This window comes from Ochotona princeps, chromosome 2 (assembly GCF_030435755.1).
Source record: "Ochotona princeps isolate mOchPri1 chromosome 2, mOchPri1.hap1, whole genome shotgun sequence".
NCBI lineage: Eukaryota > Metazoa > Chordata > Mammalia > Lagomorpha > Ochotonidae > Ochotona > Ochotona princeps.
Window position 1 is genome coordinate 142,980,010 of NC_080833.1, and position 25,368 is coordinate 143,005,377.

Below are 25,368 nucleotides of genomic sequence, written 5' to 3' on the forward strand. Positions count from 1 at the left end.
GCTATGATAAGCATGCAACATTTCAAACATGTTTAAAATCCAAGCACGGGGGCAGGGCGTGGGGAGTGAGTGTTTAAACTAGCATTTAAGATGTCACTTGCACGCCCATGTTTCCCAAAACAGTACCTAGGTTCAAGTCCCGGTTCTGCTTCAACTGCCTGCTAATGGGCACCCTGGAAGGCAGCAGCTGACAAGTTATGCAACTGGGTCCCTGTCACCAAATGAGAGAACTGAACTGGGTTCCCAGTTGTCAGCTTTGGCCCTGACCCAACCCCAAGCGGTGGCAGACATTTGGAGAGTAAGTCAGCAGACACACATACTCTCATTTTGTGTGTCTCTCAAATAAAATCAATTTTCAAGAAAAATTTAAAATTTTGTTTAGACATGCAGAATGTCAGAGAGAAACAGACAGACATCTTCTGTGTATGATGGATCATTCCTCAAATGGCCTAAACAGCCAACTCCGGGCCAAGCACTCCACTGGGCAGCTCGTATGGAGAGTAGGCGCCCAAGCCGCTGAGCTGCTTTGCACTGTCTTCCCAGGTACGTTAGCAGGGATGTGGCTAGAAGTGGAGTAACTAGTACCCCAGCGTGCCAAAGCAGTGGCTTATCCTGCACAACTCTGGCCTCTAATTCTTTTTTTAATTCCAAACACTGTACTTAAGTCAAAGTAAATATATTTATCTTTATGAAAGTTCTATGAACACATAGTTTGTCTCTAATCCATATGGTAAAGCAAACATTAGAGATATAATCCCTCAAAATAGCCATACTAACAATTGTGCAGAACAAGTTTGTACATTTTTCAAATCAAATTCCTTTTTATCTAAGTATTCCTGATAATGCAATCAATAACTTTTAGTCCTTTTACCAACTAACATCTTTTGAATATTTTCAGTCTAAAACTACTAGGAAAAACATTCCATGGGAAATTAAAGGAATGTGAAATCTTTTTCTGAATCCCCAAAGAATTCCATGAAAATATCACAAAACTGTAAAATGACTGACAGCTAAATCTGGGTGATACGAACATGTCTTTGGAAAAAGGAAATAATACAATCCTGCAGGTACACTGGCTCTGAACTGACACTGCTTCCAGGAAACCTGGAACATCACTGTGGCCATGCCAGAGTGGAGAATGCTAGAAGCCAGGTGATCAATGCTGTTTTAGCCACGTATGTGTCACAATGGGCCCAGCAAATCCCCAAATCCATTCTGGAGTGACTGCCCCAGTTGCAGACAGTTAATCACAACAGACCTACTCACACTGACCTATTCACAACAGACCTATTCATACTGGTTCCCTGACCTGTGGAGTAAGGGCCAAGAGGAAAGCAAGAGGACTGCACCCACCTAGCAGGAGTGTTCAATCAACATCATGTATTTGGAAGGACTGTAGAGCCCATTGGTATCAGCAAAAACTAGAAAGACGCAGGGGTGGTGATTCCCAGCACATCACTATTCAACTCACCTATCTAACCTGAGAGAATGACAGTGGTTTCTCACAAGCTGAACTAGGTGGCGATTCCCACTGCAGTGGCCTACTGTACCAGACATGACTTCCTGGCTTGAGTAAATTAACATATCCCCTGGTATCTGGTAAATGCCTTTTTCTCCATCCCTGTCAATCAGTACAGCTGACAAGGCCAATGGAACATCTTCATTGTCCTATCTTGGAGGTATGTCAATTCTCCAGAAATAAAGAACACTTTAGTTTGCTGGGATCTTAAGCACTCATCCACTCCACAAGTTATCACATGGACCACTACACTGATGAAATTATTCTGACTGGACCTAGTGAATGTAAAATAGCAACTGCTCCTGACTGGTGGTAAGACTTTCTGTGAGTCATATTACGAGAGATAAATTCAACCAAAATCCAGGGACCTCCTACCGCAGTGAAATTTCTAGAGGTTCAGTGATAGGAAACATTCCTTTTAGGATGGAAGATTAGTTGCTGAATCTAGCCTCTCCTTACAACAAGAAATCGCATATATAGTCAGCTTATTTTGATTATTCAAACAACACATTCTCATCTGGGTATATTACTTTGACCTATTTACTGAGTGACCTGACTAGCTGTTAGGTGTGAGTGGGGTCCAGAACAAAAGGATCTACAATAGGTCCAGACCACTGTGTAAGCTGCTCTGTCATTGGACCAAAGGATCCAGCAGATCCAATGGTGCCTGATGGGTCTGAGGAAAACAGCAGTACCGTCTGAGCCTTTGGCAGGCACCTGTAGATGAACGGCAGCACAGGTCCTTGGGATCTGGGGAAAAGGCCACACCATCTCCTACGCATAATTACTCTCCTTTTAAGAGACAGCTCTGTTACTGAGTCTTAAAATAATCCAAAGCTTGATCATGGGCCCATCACAAGCTGGATATTATCTGACTTACGAAGCCATAAACTTGGCATGCACACAGTATCCATCATCAAAAGTTAGGTAAATGTATGTGACTCTGAAGGTGTAAGAAGTTACATAAAATGGCTTCCCATGGTCTCCACTCCTGCTTCAACCCCTTCTTTCTCTCAGCCTGTATCCTAGGGCCCTGGGTGGAGTTCCCTGTGATGCACTCCTGGTTTGCCTGACATGCAGGCATCACCTGAAAACGCAAAGTTGCAGCACTACAGGGTTTCTTACAGATAGAACTTTAGGAAAGTCCTCCTAGTGTGCAGAACCATGGCTGGAACTTCGGTTGTTTAGTTTTCTTGGAAGGAGAAAGGGACAAATGTGCAATGAAAGACCAGTTAATAGGCTATTGCCAAAGAAACATAACTGGAAATTTTGGATACAGACATGTAGGCAGATGTCCATGAACAGGCACAAATGTCTCACAGTGTTCACCACAGTATGACCTAGCAGAGGACTTAAGAAACAGAGGCTAAGAAGGCCAACTGTGGACACCAGTCTCTTTCCCTGTCTCCCCGTCACTGTCTCCCGGGCTCCTGAGCAAAGCAGTGATGGTGGCATGAACAGGGCTATGCATGAGCCCAGCAACAGCAACTTCCACTCACTAAGATCAACCTGTCACTGCTGAGGGCCCAAATTGTGATTTCTGCTTTCCAAACTGCTACACCAAGTATTTATTTACATAAACACATGCCAGCATACACATATGCATACATCACATATCTGTCTGTGATGGGGACTTGTTTACAACAAGTAACTAAACAATTAAAAAATAAATTTCCATAGCATTGTAATGTCCCACCTTATGTAACAGAAACAAAAAACTGGGCCTGGCGGCGTGGCCTAGCGGCTAAAGTCCTCGCCTTGAATGTACCGGGATCCCATATGGGTGCCAGTTCTAATCCCGGCAGCTCCACTTCCCATCCAGCTCCCTGCTTGTGGCCTGGGAAGGCAGTCGAGGACGGCCCAAACCTTTGGGATCCTGCACCCACGTGGGAGACCTGGAAGAGGTTCCTGGATCCTGGCATCGGATCGGCGCAGCACCAGCCATTGCAGCTCACTTGGGGAGTGAATCATCGGACGGAAGATCTTCCTCTCTGTCTCTCCTCCTGTCTGTATATCCGCCTTTCCAATAAAAATGAATAAATCTTTAAAAAAAAAAAAAACTAATACCTTTGATCATAAAAAAAAAAAAAGAAACCTTGACTAAAAACATAAATTTCTTAAAAGGTTCAAAGTAAAGCGAGTGTCGATTAAACAATACGGCACTCAAGACCACAGGGAATTGGAGTGCCTTCGGAGGCCGAGAACTCTTAGGTCACCCACCCCCATCTGGATCTACCACACTGGATGGAAGAAGCCCAAATCCTGCCTTGTAGGATGCAAGGTCATCGGAACAACAGCCAGCAGCCATGAGCGGTCCTCAGAAACAGAACAGTAAACTTCCTTCGGGATTAGGGAGAGGAGCTTTCTCTGGTCCTTACTGAGTTCCAACTTTGGATCCCCACCCTCTCTTGTAATGACCATCAGGATCGCCCCGGAGGCCCCTCAAAACAAAACAAACAAACAAACAAACAAACAAAAAACTAGGATAGACAGAGAACAACAAAAGCTTAGAATCAGACAGGAAACGGTCAGCATGGATTCACACATACCTTACTAGGTAGGACACAAATGATTAGTTACTCCTCACTAGGGTATTGAAGATTTCTCTGCACACCCCTCCTAAAACTGTTCTGCACCTAAGCTGTTGACATATGCCTTATTAGAGTTATAAGCCAGTTTAGACCATCCTAAAAACAGCCAGGTTCAGCAAAATTATACTTCAACACTATAAACTGCTAAATACTAAAATGAAAACAGACACAAGACAGCTGATTAGTACCCTGTTGCCACTTAAAGGTGTATAGAAGCCGGCTGTATATAAACTAAAACAAATGTCAATGAAGTAGCCACAGGATGTGGTTCAGAACTTGCATTCTTTTTAACATATTGGTTACTCAATACCATGTCAATTAATTCCATAATGTTGTAAATTGCTGTTGATGTTATCTTGGGGCTTTCAATTGATCAGGATGATATTCTGCCAGCTCTACCTTCAGACCAGAGATGGTCTCCCCAAGAAATGATGAATTTATCTGGACAGTGAGATGCTGGACTCTATGCTTGGTAGATGCTTGCAATGTAAGAATCTCGACTGAACTTGAACTACAATACTGCAACAAGGTGGAGGAATCCACCATGGGGGGAAGGCACGGGGAGGGGAAGAGGGAATCCCAGAGCCTATGAAACTGTGTCACATAATGCAATGTAATTAATTAAAAAAGAAAAAAAACTAATATGGCACTGACCTAGGAACAGAGAGATAAACACAAAGTAAAACCCAGTATTTATTTCTGGCTTACTCCGGACCAGGCATTATTAGGCGGGGTGCTTTAAACTGTGGTAATAGTTAATTCATTCCATACAATAATTCAACAAACCTGACCTAATTATGTCCATGTGACAGACCAAACATTTGGAAAGCTTAAACAGTCTGACCAGGATAGTTGCAGGTGAAGGACAGAGCTGAAATTTAAGCCCAGGTCTCTCAGACTCTAAAATCTGCACAACTGAGCTCAGAAAAAAAAGATTACAATAACTCAGTAAATTCAAAAGGTAGCACAAAATCAGGAGAGAAAGGAAATGTTCGACTAATAATACTGATGCAATCAGGTAACTTTAGGAAAGAAGTAAGAATAAACACAGTTACCTGTATAAACTCCAGATGAAATGAAGTGTTAAACAGATACAAAACCATTTGCAAGAAAAAAATAAATAGCTGTCAAATGTCAAGATAACGAAAGATCTTCACACAAAAGCAGTCAAGAAGACCAGACAACATTAAACTATGTAAACTCTAGACATCAAAAATAAATAACTAAAGACAAAACATGATGCATTCATGTTTTATGTCTCATAAATTAAAACACATTCAGTAAAAATTATTAAAATTGTAATTTTAACAAATTTAATAACCATAAATAATAATTTAATGATTATAACATGTTTATAATCCACTTATTTATTTGAAAAAGCAACAGGGATAGAGAGACAAAGAGAAAGAGATCTTCCGTCTAGTGGTTCACTCCCCAGGTGCCCACAAACGTTAGGAGTAGAAGAGGCTGAAGCCAGAAGCCTAAACTCCAGTGTGGGTATCTCCCCTGTAGCTGGTCTGAACCTAAGTATTTGGCCATCATCTTAGGCACCTCTTAGGCACTTTAGCAGCAAAGTGGGTCAGGAGCAGAGTAGGCAGGAACTAAACAGGCACTCCAACATGGCATACAGGTATGCCAAGCAGTGTCCTGAACTGTGCACCACAACTTCTGCCCCTTAGTGAGGATTTCAAATTACTAATATTCAATGCTATTGAATTTGCAGTTAAAAACAAAAGGCGCCATCATGCGGTGTCAGAAGAATCTAAGCAAAAATTACAAAAAGTGATTCTAGTACTGTGGCAATAACATTCACTACTAGCCTAATAATCTTCATTCTAATCATCATGTAAGAAAATTACCAGAAATTCAAAATAATCATCAAAATTTGAAAATACTCTATACACGCAACAACAGGAAAATGGTTAAGGAAAATAAAATGTTCCATAAACGGAGTTCAGGACCAGGGAACAACTTGTTGTCTATTTCAAATCTGAAAAAAAAACCCATGTAATATGCCATTAGAAGAATAAATGATTCTGCCTGTGAAAACAAGACAATGGAGATAGACACTGTGGTACAGCAGGTGAGATGCTGAGGGCAGACACTGGGTGACAGCAGGTGAGATGCTGAGGGCAGACACTGGGTGACAGCAGGTGAGATGCTGAGGGCAGACACTGGGTGACAGCAGGTGAGATGCTGAGGGCAGACACTGTGGTAACGGCAGGTGAGATGCTGAGGGCAGACACTGTGGTAACGGCAGGTGAGATGCTGAGGGCAGACACTGGGTGACAGCAGGTGAGATGCTGAGGGCAGACACTGGGTGACAGCAGGTGAGATGCTGAGGGCAGACACTGGGTGACGGCAGGTGAGATGCTGAGGGCAGACACTGTGGTAACGGCAGGTGAGATGCTGAGGGCAGACACTGTGGTACAGCAGGTGAGATGCTGAGGGCAGACACTGGGTGACAGCAGGTGAGATGCTGAGGGCAGACACTGGGTGACAGCAGGTGAGATGCTGAGGGCAGACACTGTGGTACAGCAGGTGAGATGCTGAGGGCAGACACTGTGGTGACAGCAGGTGAGATGCTGAGGGCAGACACTGTGGTACAGCAGGTGAGATGCTGAGGGCAGACACTGGGTGACAGCAGGTGAGATGCTGAGGGCAGACACTGTGGTGACAGCAGGTGAGATGCTGAGGGCAGACACTGTGGTGACAGCAGGTGAGATGCTGAGGGCAGACACTGTGGTAACGGCAGGTGAGATGCTGAGGGCAGACACTGCGGTACAGCAGGTGAGATGCTGAGGGCAGACACTGTGGTAACGGCAGGTGAGATGCTGAGGGCAGACACTGTGGTACAGCAGGTGAGATGCTGAGGGCAGACACTGGGTGACAGCAGGTGAGATGCTGAGGCCAGACACTGTGGCAACAGCAGGTGAGATGCTGAGGCCAGACACTGTGGCAACGGCAGGTGAGATGCTGAGGGCAGACACTGTGGCACAGCAGGTGAGATGCTGAGGGCAGACACTGTGGCACAGCAGGTGAGATGCTGAGGGCAGACACTGTGGTACAGCAGGTGAGATGCTGAGGGCAGACACTGGGTGACAGCAGGTGAGATGCTGAGGGCAGACACTGTGGTACAGCAGGTGAGATGCTGAGGCCAGACACTGTGGTACAGCAGGTGAGATGCTGAGGGCAGACACTGTGGTACAGCAGGTGAGATGCTGAGGGCAGACACTGTGGTACAGCAGGTGAGATGCTGAGGGCAGACACTGTGGTACAGCAGGTGAGATGCTGAGGGCAGACACTGTGGTGACAGCAGGTTCAATCAGCTCTTTGGATGCTTCCATCCCATGTACAAGCATCGGGTCACACCTCAACTGCTCTGCTTCAGATTCAACTTCCTTTAAAATGCAGCCCAAAAGAAAGTGGGTAATGGCCAAGCACTTGGGTCCCTAGCACATGCTGAAGGCCAAGTTTTGGGCTTCTGGTTTTGCCTTGGTCCAGGCCCAGGCGCTGCAGTCACCTAGGCAGTGAAACAGCAGGTGGAAGTCCTCTGTCTGTCCCTCTCCTGTCACTCTTTCAAATAAATGAATCCTTTTTTTTCTTTTATGTAATACCTACAAATCATGCTATGATCATGCTATATATTCCTGCTATATAATTTTAAAACTCTAAAGATAATTATAACACTACAGACATATGCCTTGTTAGAGTTATAACCCAGTTTAGACCACTAAACAGTTTAGGTACATTATTTCATTTATTTGTTAACAGCAACTCTAAACTGACAAACTACAAATCTAACGGGAACAAGATCTCTCTGGCCTCATTCTTTCTAGGTGAAGTGGCAAATTAGCTTAAGTAATGTTAAAGCAGGACACCTTACCATTAATGAGTGCAAAAGAAGAGTCTTTACTAAGAGAAAAAAATCTGTAAGAAACCTATTACTTTAAAAATATCACATCAAAGAGTTCAAATATTAGAAAATTCTTGTCACCAACTACACTTCTTCAAGATCGAACTTGACAAAAATTGTTTTCACTAGTTATACAATTGTTTGTTCGATGGGATGGGGAAAAACTTGGATCAAAATGAAAATTCATCTGGAAAATGGCATGTCCTGATTTTGTCACCTGCCTACAGCTTTCAAAATAATGTATCTAACCCATCTAACTCTCAAATTATATAACCGTTAACACTAATAACATCAATTAATGATGCTAATAGAATTATAATAACATAACTAGTTAACACAAATTAACAACATTAATAAAATGGGAGCTTAGGGCAGAATGAGCAAGACATAAAATCTAGGAGCTATAATAAATTCTAACAGGTAATTATAAATGTGAAAATCACTCAAAAAAAGAATATGATAGCATACTCTGAGAGGAAACAGCTTCATACACAAGCACTACTATGTAAAGAAAAGTAAGATTCTTCAGAATAATAAAAAAAAAAACCACTTCAAATGCAGTCATAATGCCTACCACCTAGTAAGTGCCTCTTTAAGAGAAAGGTGTCCACAGACATTACCAGTAAAAATAAGACTGCAGGGCAGTGACTTTATTCATCATCCTAAGACTAAGAACTTACCTTGGCCAGCCCACTTAACAAACACAGCCAAGACTGAACTGAAACACCAAGGCTCATTAACTTTAATGCTTGTACCTGACAAAATGCTTTCTCCCCATATACCACATAAACATACACAACAAAAGAAACATTTTGAAACAGAATTTTTAGAAATTCTTATTTGCATCTATATGAAAGGCAGAGGTACAAAAAGAGAAAAGGGCAAACAGGGAGAGATCTTCTACGTGCTGGTTTACTTCCCAGACCCAGAACAGGCTGGGCTAGGCGAGGCAGAGGCCAGCAGGTCTCCCACCAGGACGGCAGGGCCGCAAGGACATCACCTGCTGCCTCCCAGGACACATCCCAGGGGCAGGATGATCCTTGACACAGAAGCCATGTGTCCCACGTCACGGCTTAACTTCCCACATCATGAGGGCCAGCCCTGGCTGCTGCTTTTTAGTGTTAAGTGGGAGTTCAAATCCTCTGACATTCCCAGAGCAACTGAATTTTTCTTCCCAAATATTTAAACGAAAACGTGTCAAAATCATGGTAAATACAAAAAAACCAAACAAACCACTTCCTGATTAAGCAGAAAAGTCTTTTACAACTAGGAAAAGGAATGGTAAACAGAATCTGGTTTTCTAGCTTTGTAAGGACCCAAATGGCTTCTTGCAATAAGTTGCGAATGATTAAAACAAACTAAAAAGAGAAAAATGTAAAGACAAGATGCAATAAAAAAATATTCATTATGTTTAGCAGTATATACTAACCATGAATCAGGGAGCCATTTAACCACTGAATATAGTAGTTTTGAGGAAAAGAAAGCAGGATCTCATTGCTGATTATTGAGAAGGGTAAAAGCAAGACAGCCCCAGCTGACACTGCTAGAGTGAAGGTGCTCAAAAACAACCTGCAAGAGAGAAGAGCCATCGTGAGGAAGGGGCCGGAAACAGGCAGCAGGAGCACCTACAGAGCAGGACTGGCAATACAGTACTCAGAACAATACCAACAATGATTTTATTACACATATGCACGGGGTTTTTATTCCTGAATTCATGTTCTTATATACAGTTGTTCCTGGAAGTTAAACCAGATGCACTCTGCAACTCCACACTCTATGAAAATAGCATAAGGTCTCACAAGTAGGACCTAAAAGGTACGCAGTGAAAACAAAGTACTTCACACATTTTGCAAAGGACAAATTGTGCTATCATTCCTTTTCTATAAGTATTTATTTAACAATTGCATTTAATGAACAACCTTGACAAATATATGCTACTAGCAATATAACAACTATTTTAGCATGAAAGCACATTAATTTAAAATAGTTATTTCAGAGGGGGAAAGATAACTTACAAAAGCACTGGCCTGATGTCTCTCAAGACATGTAAAAATTAACTAAGTTACAGCAGTAAATAGTAAGAAACTAAAAATAACATTGTATTATGAAAAATATCTCCCCACTTGCAGGAAACTTCCTAAATTGCCTTATTCCTAGGCAAGTCATAGCCTGCTAGGAGAAAACCAACCAGAAGCTGGTGGGCATTCTGGGCCTAGTTAATGTCAAATCTGTGTTAACTATACAGGTATGCTAACATAGTTGTTTTTTTCCTTTTTGTTTGTTTGAACGTGTGTGGGAAAGGCAGAGAACCCCAAGCTGGGACATGCCATCTCAGCCTCCAGGGGTGGAGGGGGTGACACTGCAGATTACCCTGAAAAGGAGGGCTGGAGACAGATTGAACAGGCAGCAGCTGAGGGCATGTTTGACCAGGGAGGAATGACTTCTGGGGTGTTCCACAGACCAGGCCAGACCATTGCACTCACAGGCAATGGAGCTGAGACAGAGTGGCTTAGAGCAGCAAAACTGGAGGGCATGCCCTGGATCAGGTCAAGGAATCCACCCATGTAGGAGACCCGGGCTGGCTAAGAGCATTGCTTGCTGCCTGCAAGCAAACTCAAAAGACAGGGTTGGGGGACAGTCATGGCTGGGCTAGGCCACAGTTACCTGGAGAGGAGCATCAGAGCAGGGGGTGGGCCACATCACGCTGTGATGCAAAATGAGAAAAAAAAAAAAAAAACGTATCTGGGGGCAGATTGCACAGGGCGCTTGTGGGCTCACCTCTGTGGGACTTGCACCTGGGGTTTGCGTGAGAGCTGTGAGTGGTGAGCCAGGCTGGATCACAGAACTCACCTGACACTCGCAGGAGCTGGGGCTGGGGTGGGGCAGGTTGGACCAGGTACAGCACCTACCAGCACATACAAAGGTCAGGACCATGCCAGGCATGGCATGAGCCATCAGCACACATGAGATCCAGGGCTGGGAGCCAGGCTGGTAGGGGAATACAGGGAATTCTCCTGCTTGGCCGCAGCTCCCATTGGGGAACATGATGGCTAGGACTAGGGTAGGAACAGGCCAGGCAAGGCTGAAGCATTAAGCGGCATTTGTGTAGGTAGGGTCCGGGCCAGGCGGGGCTGGGCCAGGCTGCAGCACGGGAGCAGGACTGGGTGTGTGCAGTGCCCAGCTGGACTAGGCTGCAACAACCTGCCAGTGAGAGCAAGACTGTGGATGAGCAGGTCATACCAGGCTGGGTTGCATTACCTGCCAGCATGCACATATTCTGGGGCTAGAAACAAGCCTGGAAGGGAAACCAGCAGGACTCTCCTGCTAGGCTGCAGTTCCCACTGGTGAGTGCAAGAGCAGGGATGTGGGCAGATCGGGCTGGGCAAGGCTGCAGCACCCACCAGCATGCATGTGAGCCGGGTATAGGATCAGGCCAGACAGGGCGAGGCTCCAGCATCCACTGGTGCTCACAAGAACCAGAAAACATGTGGGACAGGCCAGGCCACAGAACCTGCCGGTTCACATAAGAGCCAGGTGTGAGGTTGACTCAGGCTGGGCGAGGCCGCAGCACCCACCAGTGAGAGCCGGAACAGGTGTGGGCCAGTCAGGCTAGGCTGCAGTGAATGGCGGGACTGGGAGTTGGCCACATCAGGCTATGCACAGCACCTACCAACACACATGAGATCCAGGGCTAAGAGCAGCCCTGTAGGAAAATTTAGGGGACTCCCCTGCTAGCCTGCTGCTCCTGCTGTTGAACATGAGTACCCAAGCCGGAGGTGGGCTGGGCTGAACCAGTTCACAGCACAGACTGGCATAAGCGAGAGCCTGGATGGAGTGCAGGCCAGGCTGGGTTGGGCTGGATCACAACACCCACCCACCAGTTCATATGAGGACTGGGGGTGAGCCAGGTTGGGTTGAGCTGCTACACCTGATGGCCAATGCCAAAATTAGGGGTGGGCCATCTCATAATGAGGTGCAGTATCCACTGGCATGCATAAGACCCAGGGCAGGGAGTGGGTCTGGTAGGGGAATTTGGAGACTCCCTTTCTGCGCCACTGTTTTCACTGATTAACGTGAGAATTGGGGTGGGGCAGGCTGGTCTGGGCAGGGCTAAGGCACCCCTGGCACACACAAGAGCCAGCATGGGTACAGGCCAGCTAGGCTAGACCATAGTACCTGCTGGCAAATGCCAGGACTGTGTGTAAGTCATGTCAGGCTGGACCACACATATGCCCTGGCAGGCTCAAGATGGGCCTAGTAAGGGAACTGCTGACACGCCTCTCTAGGCTGCAGCTCCCTCTGGTGAGCATGAGAGCCAGGGAGGGACAGCCCAGGCTGGACCAGGCAAGTGCACCCATCAGCATACACGTGGGCTGCGTCTGGGAGCTGAACTAAGCCACAATATCCACGGATGTGCACAGGAGCCAGCTGAAATGTGGGATGGACCAGACTAGCCCACAGCACACACAGCACAGAAGAAAACCAAATTAAAACATTTGTCCCACCCGCCTTCCTTGAACCTGACCCTCCCCACCCTAACTGGAGACCCATGTGGGCATGAATCCCTCTTCAACTATGTAAATAATATTAAAAACAAAAGTTTAAATTTGCACCAGAGAAAAATATTTAAAACATTTTATAATTTATAAAGTAAGATAGGGCTTATGCAAAAATAAATTAATTCAACAAAACAATTTTTTTAAGATTTAAGATTTTTTAAAGATTCACTTATTTTTATTGGAAAGGCAGATATACAGAGAGGAGGAGAGACAGAGAGGAAGATCTTCCATCCGATGATTCACTCCCCAAGTGAGTCGCAACGGCCAGAGCTGAGCCAATCCAAAGCCAGGAGCCAGGAGCTCTTCCAGGTCTCCCATGTGGGTGCAGGGTCCCAAGGCCTTGGGTCGTCCTCAACTGCTTTCCCAGGCCACAAGCAGGGAGCTGGATGGGAAGCAGGGCCGCAGGTATTAGAACCGGCGCCCACATGGGATCCCGACGCGTGCACGGTGAGGACCTTAACCACTACACTATCGCACCGGGCCCAGGTCAAATAAATTTAATGCATATTCTTTCAGCCCCATCTTCATCCCCATCCCCAAAAGCACATTTGTATGTTACTAATAGAACAGAGGTAGGAGCCAGCATTGTAGTATATTGGGCTAAGCCACCGACAACACTGGCATCTCATCTGGGCACCAGTTCAAGTCCTGGCTGCTTGACTTCTAAACCACTCCCTACAAATGCACCTGGCAAAGCAGCAGAAGGCAGCCCAGATACTTGGGCTCCTGCACCCACATACAAGACCCAGAGGTAGCTCCTGGCCCCTGGCATCAGCCTGGTCCAGCTGTGGCCACTGCGGCCATCTGGAAAATGAACCAGCAGAAGAAGATGCCTCTGACTGAATGCTTCTGTCTGCTTCTCCTTCTCTTTAGTTCAGCTTCCAAATAAACAATTAAATATTTACCCCGGGGGGGCGGGAAGGGGAGTGAAGGAGGGAGTGAAGGAGGGAGGAAGGAGAAAGGAAAACAGAGGTAAAAAAAAAAATGGTATAGGGCCTGGCGGCGTGGCCTAGCGGCTAAAGTCCTCACCTTGAAAGCCCCGGGATTCCATATGGGCGCCAGTTCTAATACCGGCAGCTCCACTTCCCATCCAGCTCCCTGCTTGTGGCCTGGGAAAGCAGTCGAGGACGGCCCAGTGCTTTGGGACCCTGCATCCATGTGGGAGACCTGGAAGAGGTTCCTGGTTCCCGGCATCGGATCGGCGCGCACCAGCCCGTTGCGGCTCACTTGGGGAGTGAAACATCGGACGGAAGATCTTCCTCTCTGTCTCTCCTCCTGTCTGTGTATCTGACTTTGTAATAAAAATAAATCTTTTTTAAAAAAAGGTATATAAGTACGTAACATTCCAACAGCAGAATGAGATTGTAAGGAGCTCTGTCTCATTTAAACATTTCATAAATGCTTACAAATTTTACCACAGATGCCTAATTGTCTAACTACAAAATTTTTAACAGAATAAAAGAGCAAAGGAAAAGGGAGCTTTACCAACCTTACAGATAGAATATTAACATGTATTTTCACTGAAATATAGAAAGAATGTAAAAATAAATATACAAAAGTGTAAGAAAAAGCAGGGGGAAAATGTCCAATGATCCAAATACACATCTAACAGTAAACCTGGAGGCCAATGCCATCTTGTGGCAACTAACAGTAGTGTATGTATTCCTTCTCAAAAACCAAAAATAGCAGTAAGTCAGTGATAAACCAAGTGTTTGTTGAACAGACACCACATTCCCTGTGGAAAGCACCTGGAAAGGTGCCCAGCTAAGCACCCACAGCCAGTGCAGGCAGCGGTGAGCTAATGAGTGACCTCAAGCCAGCTCTCCGATCAGGTGAGGAAGTTGATTCGACAGCGAACACTCCTTTCAAAGCCAAAACTAAGACTAAGTCCAAACTCTCACCATTCCATGGCCAACTCAGCTACTCCGGGCTCCTCCCACACTTGAGCCTACACTTAGAGCTCTCTGACCTTCTCAATGCCCAAACATCAGTGGGTGTGTGGAACTCCAATCCCCTATGCAGTCTGTTCTCTCCTAGGATACCATCTGTATACTCCACATAGCAAACTCAAAGGAATTTCAAGACAGGCTTCAACAAAAGTCACCTGCCCTGTGAAAAAATTCACAACTTATCTCTTTCTCTTTTACCTAGGAAAGTTAGCTCCTCTCTCCTCCTTGGCTCTCATAACACTTGGCCATACATTCAGCAATTAAGGCCAACCACCCATTCCCAAATAAAAAGGCAGGACCTGGGCCAGCCGCGGTAGCCTAGCAGCTAAAGTCCTTGCCTTGCACACACAGGATCCCATATGGACACTGGTTCATATCCTGGCTGCTCCACTTCCCATTCAGCTCCCTGCTTGTGGCCTGGAAAAGCAGTAGAGGAGGGTCCAAAGCCTTGGGACCCTGCACCCACATGGGAGACCTGGAAGAAGCTCCTGACTCCTAGCTTTGGATTGGCTCAGCTCTGGCTGCTGTGGCCACTTGGGGAGTGAACGATTGGATAGAAGATCTTTGTCTATCTTCTCTTTATAAATTTGACTTTCCAATCTTTAAAAAAAAAAAAAGCAGGACCTGAAATCTGACAAAACGAGAGGATACGGGGATGGAAGCGTAATGGGGCAAGCAGATAAAGTTCTTTTAAAATTTTAGTGTTTATTACAAAGGTGAGGAGATTGCTGACCCATGCTGGCCACTGATTGGGATACAGAAAATTCAGGGTTGTACAGAAGGGGTATTGGGGTAGCCATGGAAGAGGGAGAAATCACGGAATGTCTTGGGCTACTGGGAGGATGGCAGCTCTTTTGCATGGCATCAAGAGCAGAATTTGAGAAACGTCCTGACCACAGACCAGGATGGGACCAAGGACACTTGTCAGAAGGCCAGTGGGCAACAGCTGCTGGGGCTCAGACCAGCGTGGCTGTAGTAAAGACGGCAGGATTTGGACCAGAGTCTAACAACAGAATCCACAGGACTTGCTGACAATGAGGTTGGAGCGAGGCACCAAAGACGACTCAGAGGCCTAAGGGCCCAACTGGAAGACCTGGGCTGATCCAATGATATGGAGAAGTAGGGCAAACAGGTTAAACGGGGTAGGAAGGCACTGCGTTTTGGACATCGCAGTCTGACGTGCCTGCCAAGAGAAATACCACAGAAGTGACTGCTCCTGCCTTTTTCCACCAGTATGTCCACTGGTACCAGGTGTGTTAGGATTCTCTGATCACTGGTTAAGGTGATGTCTGTCAGGGCTCGCCACACCACAGTCATCCCTCTCCCTTGCCCTTTAACTAGTAAGTATTCTATGGGGAGTTCAGTTTGAAACTAGGAAAAATCCCATTCTTGTCAATTTTTCAATTTATTCATTATTTTTTTCACTATGGATGCAAGATTGCTTTATATATTCAGCAGGTCAGGATTCGCTAAAATCATTACTTATTTTAAGGTTCAAACTGTCCCCAATTAGTGTGAGACATGCCGAAGGATCCTGTTTTCTTTCAAAATGGCCCCATCCTTCCTTGGGCATATAGTTGCCTCCTGTGCAAGAAGTTGTACAAAATGATATACTTTTCTCTACCCTGGCCCTACAGTCAGCCATCTCCCTAGGGAACCCTAGTTCTATCTGATGGAAAGTCAGATTCAGGAGTGCGTATTTAAGTCCTAAATAAACTTCCTGCTACTGGGATGCCACTCTCCCCAACATTCACAGAAATCATGGCTAGAGAATGCAGTCTTCGCTCTGCATGTATAAACATACACACACATTCAGTTACTTCTGCATTTAGTTATGCAACTCCCTGTAGGCTGAAAAACGTGAGCTGACACTGGAAGTTGCAGCTCCAATTCAGTAACTTCTGTCCCCCTTACCTTAATACTAGCTTTAATGGATCAGCCCCTCCCCTTGACGTGATCAAACTATTACAGGGCCAATTCCAGCCTGCTCTAACATGTTCCCTCTAGACTGTCCTGCACATTCTCCTTCCCCACCTGCACTCTGACACCGTCCTTATCCTCCTGTGGCCGACGCCCCCTCTGCCCTGCGTAGGTAAACAACCCATGTGGGGGCCATCCTCACCCCTTGGATTCTGACACTCCATGCCAGACCCTATCTCCTGCATGGAAACCCTCCTCACTGGCTCAGGCTCAAAAGCCATCTGTGAAAGCAGACACCATATCTTTCTTTAATATTTATTTTTATTTTTATTGGAAAGCCAGATATACAGAGAGGGGGAGCGATGGAGAGGGAGATCTTTTGTCTGTTCATTCACTCCCCAAGCGGCCGCATTGGCTGTAGCTGAGCCAATCCAATGTCAGGAATCAGGAGTTTCCTCCAGGTCTCCCAAGCAGGTGCAGGGTCCCAAGGCTTTGGGCCGTCCTCGACTGCTTTCCCAGGCCACAAGCAGGGAGCTGGATGGGAAGCGGGGCCACCGGGACTAGAACCAGCGGCCATATGGGATCCCGGTGCATTCACGGTGAGAACTTTAGCCGCTACACTGTCGCACCAGGCCCGAAACTGTATCTTCCTATTAACTACTTTAACCCAAGTCCAATCCCTAGCTGAGAGTAGCTCTCGACAAGTCTATGTTCTGGAAGTGAAAAGTAAAGGGCGTTAACCTGGGGGCACGAGTAGGTGAGAGTAAGAGGAAAGCACTTCAGGCGGAAGAGAGAAACTGCAGACAGCCCTGAAAGGGGTGTGAGAAAGGCCGAGGGAAGAACTCTGCATCTGGCTTGGGCAGGAGAGAAGCCATCCACAGGCAGCCCTTTCGAGTGGACAGAGGGCACCGGCCATCACCAACACTGTGCAAGACTGAGGAGCACGCCTCCTCGTCCGTAAGCATTGCCTGATTTTCACCGTGGACCTCTCAGTGATGAGTGTGAGGGAGCAGAGGGAGGAAATGCTGATTTCCTAACTACCGTGCGTGAAGCACACCCTATTCCAATCCGATTGGCTTTTTGGCATAAATTATTCAGCCCACGCAGTCCTTCACAGCAGGTGGGAGCTCTGTTTTACATGTGCAGAACATGAACCTTTGTTTCTCCATCTCATGGACTCATGGGCAAACGCATCCTGCCTGGCTATGCCACGACAGCTGCTCCGCTGCACGACTCACTAGCAGTAGTACCGTGGTGCGTCTGCTGAAGTTGCCATCTGTGACACCAGCAGCCCAGAGGGGCACAGCCGTGAGTCCCGGCTGATGCGTTCTGACCTAGATCCCAGCTACTGCACCTGGGAAAACAGCGAAGATGATCCAAGTACTTGGGACCCTGGTGCTCATGTGGGTGGAGCTCATGCTTAGACCCCGACTGGCCCGGCCCCATCTGAGAAGGGAAACCAACAGCTTAAAGATCTTTTATCTCCCCCTCTCTCTAATTCAGCCTTCCAAATAAACAAATAAATAAATAAAATTACAAACAAATAACTTAAGTGAAAAAGCAGAGCCTCCATGTGGGCACTTATCGCCAGGAAATAGTACACAGCCACATTTTCAGTAAACATACTTTTAACGGTAAAAGGCAAAGTAAAGTGTCCTTTTCTATTTATAAATTATTGATCTGCAAGTGCATTTAAGTAGATCTACAACCAAAATGATACACAAATGGAAAGGAAAAAAGAGGGAAGGGGGGAGGAAAGGGGAGAGGAGAGGAATGGATGGAAGATGACAGGTGCATTTGACTTGTCCTTTGTGGCTGACGAGGTTCGTGTGGAAAGCACCGGCTACCCTTCATTCAGTCTATAACACACTGTGGCCTTTTCGAGGTGAGTGAATTGTTGTTTTTGAAGGGAAAATAATTCAGAAAAAGAAACTATTCACTTAAAATCCTCACAAATGTCATAGAGCTACCAATAAAACCAAGACTTACAATCTTAGAAATTTCAGACATCAACTTCTGTGTACAATTTTAACCCACAGAACAAGAATTTTCAGTATGAAATTACAGCTGCTTTTCTTTCTTATCCAACTTCCCTGGGGCATTTAAAATAAATTAAATTATGAAATCTAGTAAATCAGGGTCCATTTATATTCCTTTTTCAGTTAACAATCAAATCGGGCTTGCTCACGTTATTTTCATGTGGAAGGCACTTTTTACTGAGGAAACACTCAAATGACATAAGACTGAGCCGTTTTTCGATGAACAGCTCAATGGCATTTAGTCCATTTTGAAGGATGCACAATTACCGCCTCTTTTCATTTCAAAACATACACCAGAATCAACTGCTCCAGGAAGCAGATGCTCCCACTCTCTCTCCTCCGCGGCAGCCATCATCCTTCTGATGGACTTACCCTTACGGACTCACGCACCACGTGACCTTTCAACGTCTTCCTTCTAACACACTCCTGGGGCATCCGCACTGCAGCCGTACTAGTGCTTCGTCTCTCCTCAGGAGTGAACAGCGCTTCACTGTTTATTTGTACCACAGGCAATATTTCCTCCTTTCCATACCCTTTCCCTCCCTACAATCCCTCTCCTCATAGGAAAAAGGCACATAATCTGACACTAATCATGACGAAGAAATATCAGAGAAAATCAAATAACTTTCCTGTAATCTTCAAAAGTATCATGGTCAGTAGAGTGAAGTATTGGAGAAAACTTAAGGACTATGACAATTAAATAAAGCACATGATGTTAATAAGGACATTTGCAATAAGGACATTGTTAGGACAAGTCATAAATTTGATTGGGATATGAGTGGTACCGTAACAATGTTAATGTCTTAATTCGATGGCTATACGGTAGAAATATAGGAGATAGAATTGTTTGAAGGAATTATACGTTCAAAAATTCTAAATGCAAGGAGTTTCTGGTCAGAAACTTCATAAACAGTTCAAGAGAAAAATGTTCACTATAGCCAACTTACAATTTTTCTAAAAACTTAAAATTATTTCAAAAAGCTTTAAAACATCAATAAAAATTATGGACTACAGATACTTTCCTATGAAGCTATACTGTTCACTTTCACATTTTAATCCATCAAAATCTACCAGAAAAAAAAAATTCATCTTTTCATCCAGTTTGATACCTCAAAAAATTAAAGGATATTCCTATCATATGTTGCCAGGATACACAAGGAACCTACTGGACAATCGGGGCATCCCAGCCTGACTGCAGCAGGTAACTCTCCAGCTAACCGGAAGAGATACCTACTCCCTTTCAAAACCAGCTCAGACTTCTCACAACACCATTTAAATACTCCAGGGTTTTCTTCCTTATGACCCGGCAAAATGTTCCCAAACGGAAGCCTAGGTCCTTTGATGAATCCTCTGACATAATATCCATCAGCTCTGCAAATAAGCAAATTTCAACAGTAGATAATCCTCACTTATCTACGTGTGTGTATATGTCTGTGTATATGCTTGTATTGTTTTGGAATAATATGATTAATTTTGATAAAGGTGCTGTAAAGCTAGCAGTAAATTTGTTTCATATTCTATGCAAAACTGAGGGTTCGGTTTCAAGAATGATTTCAGAATCAGAATAATCTTTGAAATACATACGAAATCCTGTTCACTATGGCATCTTCATCTTCCTGTTCATCTGCAAAAAAGGTTGAAGGTATTAATATTCCTCAATCTTTAAGCAAACTGTTCTATTAACTTATTTTTTAAAAACATAGTGAAAAATCAGCTACTCAACAGAAAGAATTTTCAAGAGACAACTGAATTTCTTTTGAAACAAATCTAAAATCAAATCTCATTAAATCAGAATGAATAGTACTTGGAAAGACTGTTTGGGTTCTTCAAAACTCCTGATTAACAATATTATCATATAAAAATTTAAATTTCTTAAATACTTAGTTCTCCAGAAAATTACACTGGAAACTTAGGACCACTAGGAAATGTACTGTTATCTGATGCTAAGTAAAGTGCTAACAAATGAGATTTGGCTGGTAAAAGCCAACAAATCCTTACCAGAAATTAAAACTTAGAATTTAAAAAACTCATCTATGTTTCTATAATTTGAGTTTGGCATTAGTAACCTCAATAATGAGGATTATCTTGTATCATTCTTCACAATACCTCAATAAATCATAATTACATAAATTATAAACAGAAATATATATATAAATCTTTTTTTGGGAGACAGTCTTCACTCTGATACTGAAGTATACTTCTCTCTCTCTTTCTCTTTCTCTCTCTGTCATCAGCCATCTCTTTTATCCCCTCACACACAATTCTAACTAAAGACACCGTATCTAGTTACAACACAAAACACACCTTGTCTTCATACACTTAATGTCCTCACAGGGCCACTCCCCTTAGGCCTCTGAAATTCTGAGCGCTCACTGCTTCAGCATCAATGAAACTATCTGAACCACTCTGTTGAATCTCCATTCTTATTCATAAATTGTTCAAAGAGCTTCATGACCAAAGGACAAACAGTATAATTACAACTCATGTTTATATGGTAAATCAGTATTCAATCAGCCATCAAGTCTTGAAGGTTTTATATCTCCAATCTTCATTTCTTTCTTTGGTTTTTTTTTGGGGTTTTTTTGGGAAGTCAGATATATAGAGAGGAGGAGAGTGAGTGAGGAAGACCTTCCGTCCGATGATTCTCTCCCCAAGCTTGCCACAACAGCAAAAGCTGAGCCAATCTGAAGCCAGGACCCAGGAGTTTCCTCTGGGTCTCCCACACGGGTGCAGGGTCCCAAGGCTTTGAGCCATCCTTGACCGCTTTTCCAGGCCACAAACAGGGAGCTGGATGGAAAGCATGGCTGCCGGGATTAGAACTGGTGCCCATATGGGATCCCGGCATGTTCAAGGTGCAGACTTTAGCCATAACAGTACTGCGCCAGGCCCATAGTCTTCGTTTTTATTTCCAATACTTCACCAGCTAGGTACAGGGTCCTTGTCACTCATCTACCACTCTTTATCAAAAAATAACCTTCATAAATATTTAACTTTCTGCTTATCGTACCCTCTAAAACAACGCTAGTATCATCGTCCTTTCTCTCCATCTCCTCTTCCTTTTATACCCATAACCTATGAAACCATGCCAATATGTCTTAAAAATAGGCTAAGGGGCCCTGCTTGATTGCCTAGTGGCAGGATCCCACGGGTGCCAGGTCATATCCCAGCTGCTCCACTTCCCATCCAGCTCCCTGCTTGTGGCCTGGGAAAGCAGTAGAGGGTCCCAAAGCCTTGGGACCCTGCACCTGCATGGGAGATCTGGAAGAAGCTCCTGGCTCCTGGCTTCGGATCAGCTCAGCTCCGGCTGTTGCAGCCAGCTGTGGAGTAAACCAGCAGATGCAAGATCTTAGTCTCTCCTTTTCTCTGTATATCTGCCTTTCCAATTAAAATAAACAAAATAATAAAATAAAACAAATCTTTAAAAAAAAAGGCTAAGAATCTGTCATTAATCTTCAGCTTTTTAAAATTTTGAGATTATGGAATCCAAATCTATTTCAGTGTAGTAACAGAGTCAAGTAATATTTCTTTATCTTCAAGCACTATTTCCTTACTTCCCTCCAGAAGTTTGACAAGTTTAAATTGGTTACTATATCAATGAACCCTTAATACATACAATCCTTACTCATATAACACCTACTATTGGGCCAGCATCACAGGGTAAAAAAAACCTAAGACTTCTTTAAAAAGAAAAAAAAATGTAGATTTTACAGAAGGCAGAAAGGCAATTTCTCAAATTCTTATAAAAAATTTTGATCTAAAATATGCAAACTAAGCAGCACAAAGTTCATTTTTTAAAAGGAATATGATAGTACCTCTGACTGTATAAGAAAATATATAAAATAATATTACATATAATGAGTAGTTTGACAGGCTAAAAATTATATATTATTTTAGAGGGAAAAAATGTTCTAGTAATCAAAGAAGGGATGGGGCGGGTGAGCAGGGCTGTTTATAGTCAGACCCAGTCCCAAGCAATCAAACAGCCTTGTAAACCTTGGGATTTCCCAGGTCCCAGGTAGTCCTGCACTATTCTTAGCCGGACGTTAGAATTGTGATAAACAAGTAGTCTGGTCTAAGAAGGTGACCCTAAGAGTAGTCAAATTCCCTGAAGGTTATTTTTAGTGCTCTCAGGACAGGCAACTGCTTACTTCAATCACCAGCACATTCAACAGGCCGCAGCCCTGCAGGGCACTGATAACGCGCAGTGCTCTGACACATACAGATCCTGCTGGACGGGCTGGCCCTGGAGTCAAGGGCCTAAGCAGAGTGTGTCCACTTGCCTGATTTCCTCTTGTATCTTGTGATGATGAAGTATGAGACAACGTAGAGAATGGCAAAAAGAAGAAAACATATCTGAAACGAAACAAATTTGATAGATTACTTAATTATACATACATTTTACTGTTAGAAGATACATCTTTGGCATTTGTAGGGAGAAAGCACTTAAGTTTTTAAAAGATATAATTTTCCTAATATAAAATGAACAATGATTCATGTGAACTAGTCAATTAGCCCAGTTGAATACCATTGGAAGTTTGTTCATGACCATCAAATGGTTTCTAAAATCATAGTAAGAAACAACCAGCAGCCACTACCCCTATCTAATATCAAGTTACACTAAAAGTCTCAAGAACATCTGAAGACTGCAGGCACCAAAACTGATGGATAATGGATGGGGCCGGCCATGTGGCACAGGGAGTAAGAACCTGCTTGCAATGCCTACTTCCTGGAGCACACGGCTTTGAGTCCTCACTCCTCTTCCAATTCTAACTTTCTGGTACTTTGCACCCTGGGATGCAGGAGCTGAGAGCCTAAACAGGTGGAGATCTGCTGTCCAAATGGGTAACCCAGGCTGAGTTCCCAGCTCTTGGCTCTGACCTGGCCCACTCCTTACCATTGTGGGCACCTGGGGAGTAAACCAGCAAAAGAAATATGTCTGTCTCTCTTTCGCCCTCTCTGCTTCTCTGTCTTTCAAGGTGGAGAACAAAAGGTAATTTATTTAAAATGTCTGAAGAGTTCTGAGAGAAAAGAGGAAATACATGCAACTGTGGGGGTGACAAACGAGGAAACGACATGGTCTTTAGGAAAGAGGAAAGGGCCAAAGGGCCAAAGCAGTAATAGCTCTGATGTACTCTAACAAGGGGCAAGAATGAAGACATCAGGTCACACAAGACTTCGTAGAACTAAGGGTTAGGTTTTACACCAAATGTGATGGCAGTCCAATGCAGGATAACAGGCAGCGGGGTGATGCGATCTAACACTGTGGGCAAAAGGCTCATTTTAGCTGCTGTGCAGAAAATAAACTAGAATGAGGTATGGACAGGGGCAGGGAAAGGGAGACTAGGAACCGTGAGACTCCAGAAGAGAGGTGACTCAGATCAGGCAGTGGAAGTGTTAAATGATCAAGTTCTGGGTTATGTTTTCAAAACAGACCTGACAGGGCTCGCAAGAATAAACACAAGGCTCTTGACCTAAGAAACTGCAGCTACCATTTTCTGAATCAAAGAAGATACTAACGAGCAGAAGAGAACCCCGAAGCACATCTCACCCTGCCAGGGAAGCAAAAGGACAGCTGGCACAAGTCCCTGGACAGTTTGAGAGTTTGAGGGGCAGGGGCAGGTTGTTTGTCTTTTTTTTTTCTTTAAAGAATATAAGAACCAGGTGCTGGGTGCTGTGGCGCAGTGGGTTGGGTTGCTATCTTCCATGCCATTATTCCATATGAACACGAGGTTCAAGTCATGGCTCAGATGGACTTCTGGCCCAAGCCCCTCACTGCAGATGCCAAGGCAGCAGAAGATGGCCTGAGTGCTTGGAAGCCCGCTATCCACAAGGAAGGCCCAGATGAAGCTCCGAGCTCCGGTCTGGGCCTGTCCCAGCCGCAGCCGCTGGGGTCATCTAGGTGAATCACCCAGCAGATGGCAACTCTGCCTTTCCAACGAATAAAATGAACTTTCCAAAGAGAAAAGAGAGAGAACCATATCAATGGCAAAGCCTTTGAACTAGCGAAGATTTCAATCCTAGGGTGTGAATCTGGCCAGAAAACCAGCCTGAGAACACAGCCCTGAAGGTCTGACGCTACGTCAACGGAGGAAATCAGCAGAAGCTTGCCGAGGAGCAGGAGGCAGGGAAGGAGGCAAACCGAGGGACTGGGCCTCCTGAGCGCCACACAGACAAAGCCGACTTAGGAGAAGGGAATTATCAACAGTGTCAAATGCTGCTGACGGACCACAAGACGAACCTGAACACAGACGACTGGAGCTAGCAGCACGGAGGGCACCCTGGACAAGGGTTGCTTTTCTGGTGTAGTGGAGTCAAAACCATGATTGAGACAGATTAGAATAGGGGCTTACAAACAGAAATGCAAGTATACAGTTCTTTCCAGAAATTTTATTACCAGGACAGCTAGTAAATTCTTAGGGAATCTTAAGTAACAGTTTGAGTTTTTGTGGGTTTTGTTTATTCATTTTTAGGATGAGACAAGTTAGAGATAGTTAGATAAAAATTCCAGTAGAGAAAAATTATTCATGCAATAAAGAAAGAAAAGAAATACTTAAGTAACGTGTTCAAGATTGAGTCAGTGGGCCCAGTATGGTAGCCTAGTGGCTAAAGTCCTCGCCTTGCATGCCCAGGATTCCATATGGGTGCTGGTTCGTGTCTCGGTGGCCCCACTTTCCATCCAGCTCTCTGCCTGTGCCCTGGGAAGACAGTCGAGGATGGCCCAAAGACTTGGGATCCTGCAACCGCGTGGGCGACCCAGAGGAAGCTCCTGGCTCCTGGCTTCGGACTGGCTCAGCTCCAGCCATTGCAGTCACTTGGGAAGTGAATCATCAGATGGAAGATCTTCCTCTCTGTCTCTCCTCCTCTGTATATCAGCC

General features: G+C 44.7%; 1 protein-coding gene across 3 annotated transcripts in view; it reads right to left on the reverse strand.

The window, feature by feature from the left end:
• The window catches only part of LMBR1 (limb development membrane protein 1), a 163,324-nt gene that overhangs the window by 109,583 nt on the left and 28,373 nt on the right, over positions 1-25,368 (reverse strand). For 2 of the 3 annotated variants that reach the window (XM_004597520.3, XM_058660647.1), the window contains exons 2-4: positions 22,774-22,846; positions 20,078-20,117; positions 9,456-9,595 (exon numbers count right to left, since the gene is read on the reverse strand). In XM_004597520.3, the coding sequence (XP_004597577.2) occupies positions 9,456-9,595; positions 20,078-20,117; positions 22,774-22,846 (253 nt within the window). Of the gene's footprint in view, positions 1-9,455; positions 9,596-20,077; positions 20,118-22,773; positions 22,847-25,368 lie in introns of those variants that run through there. The other variant, XM_058660648.1, reaches the window with a different exon arrangement.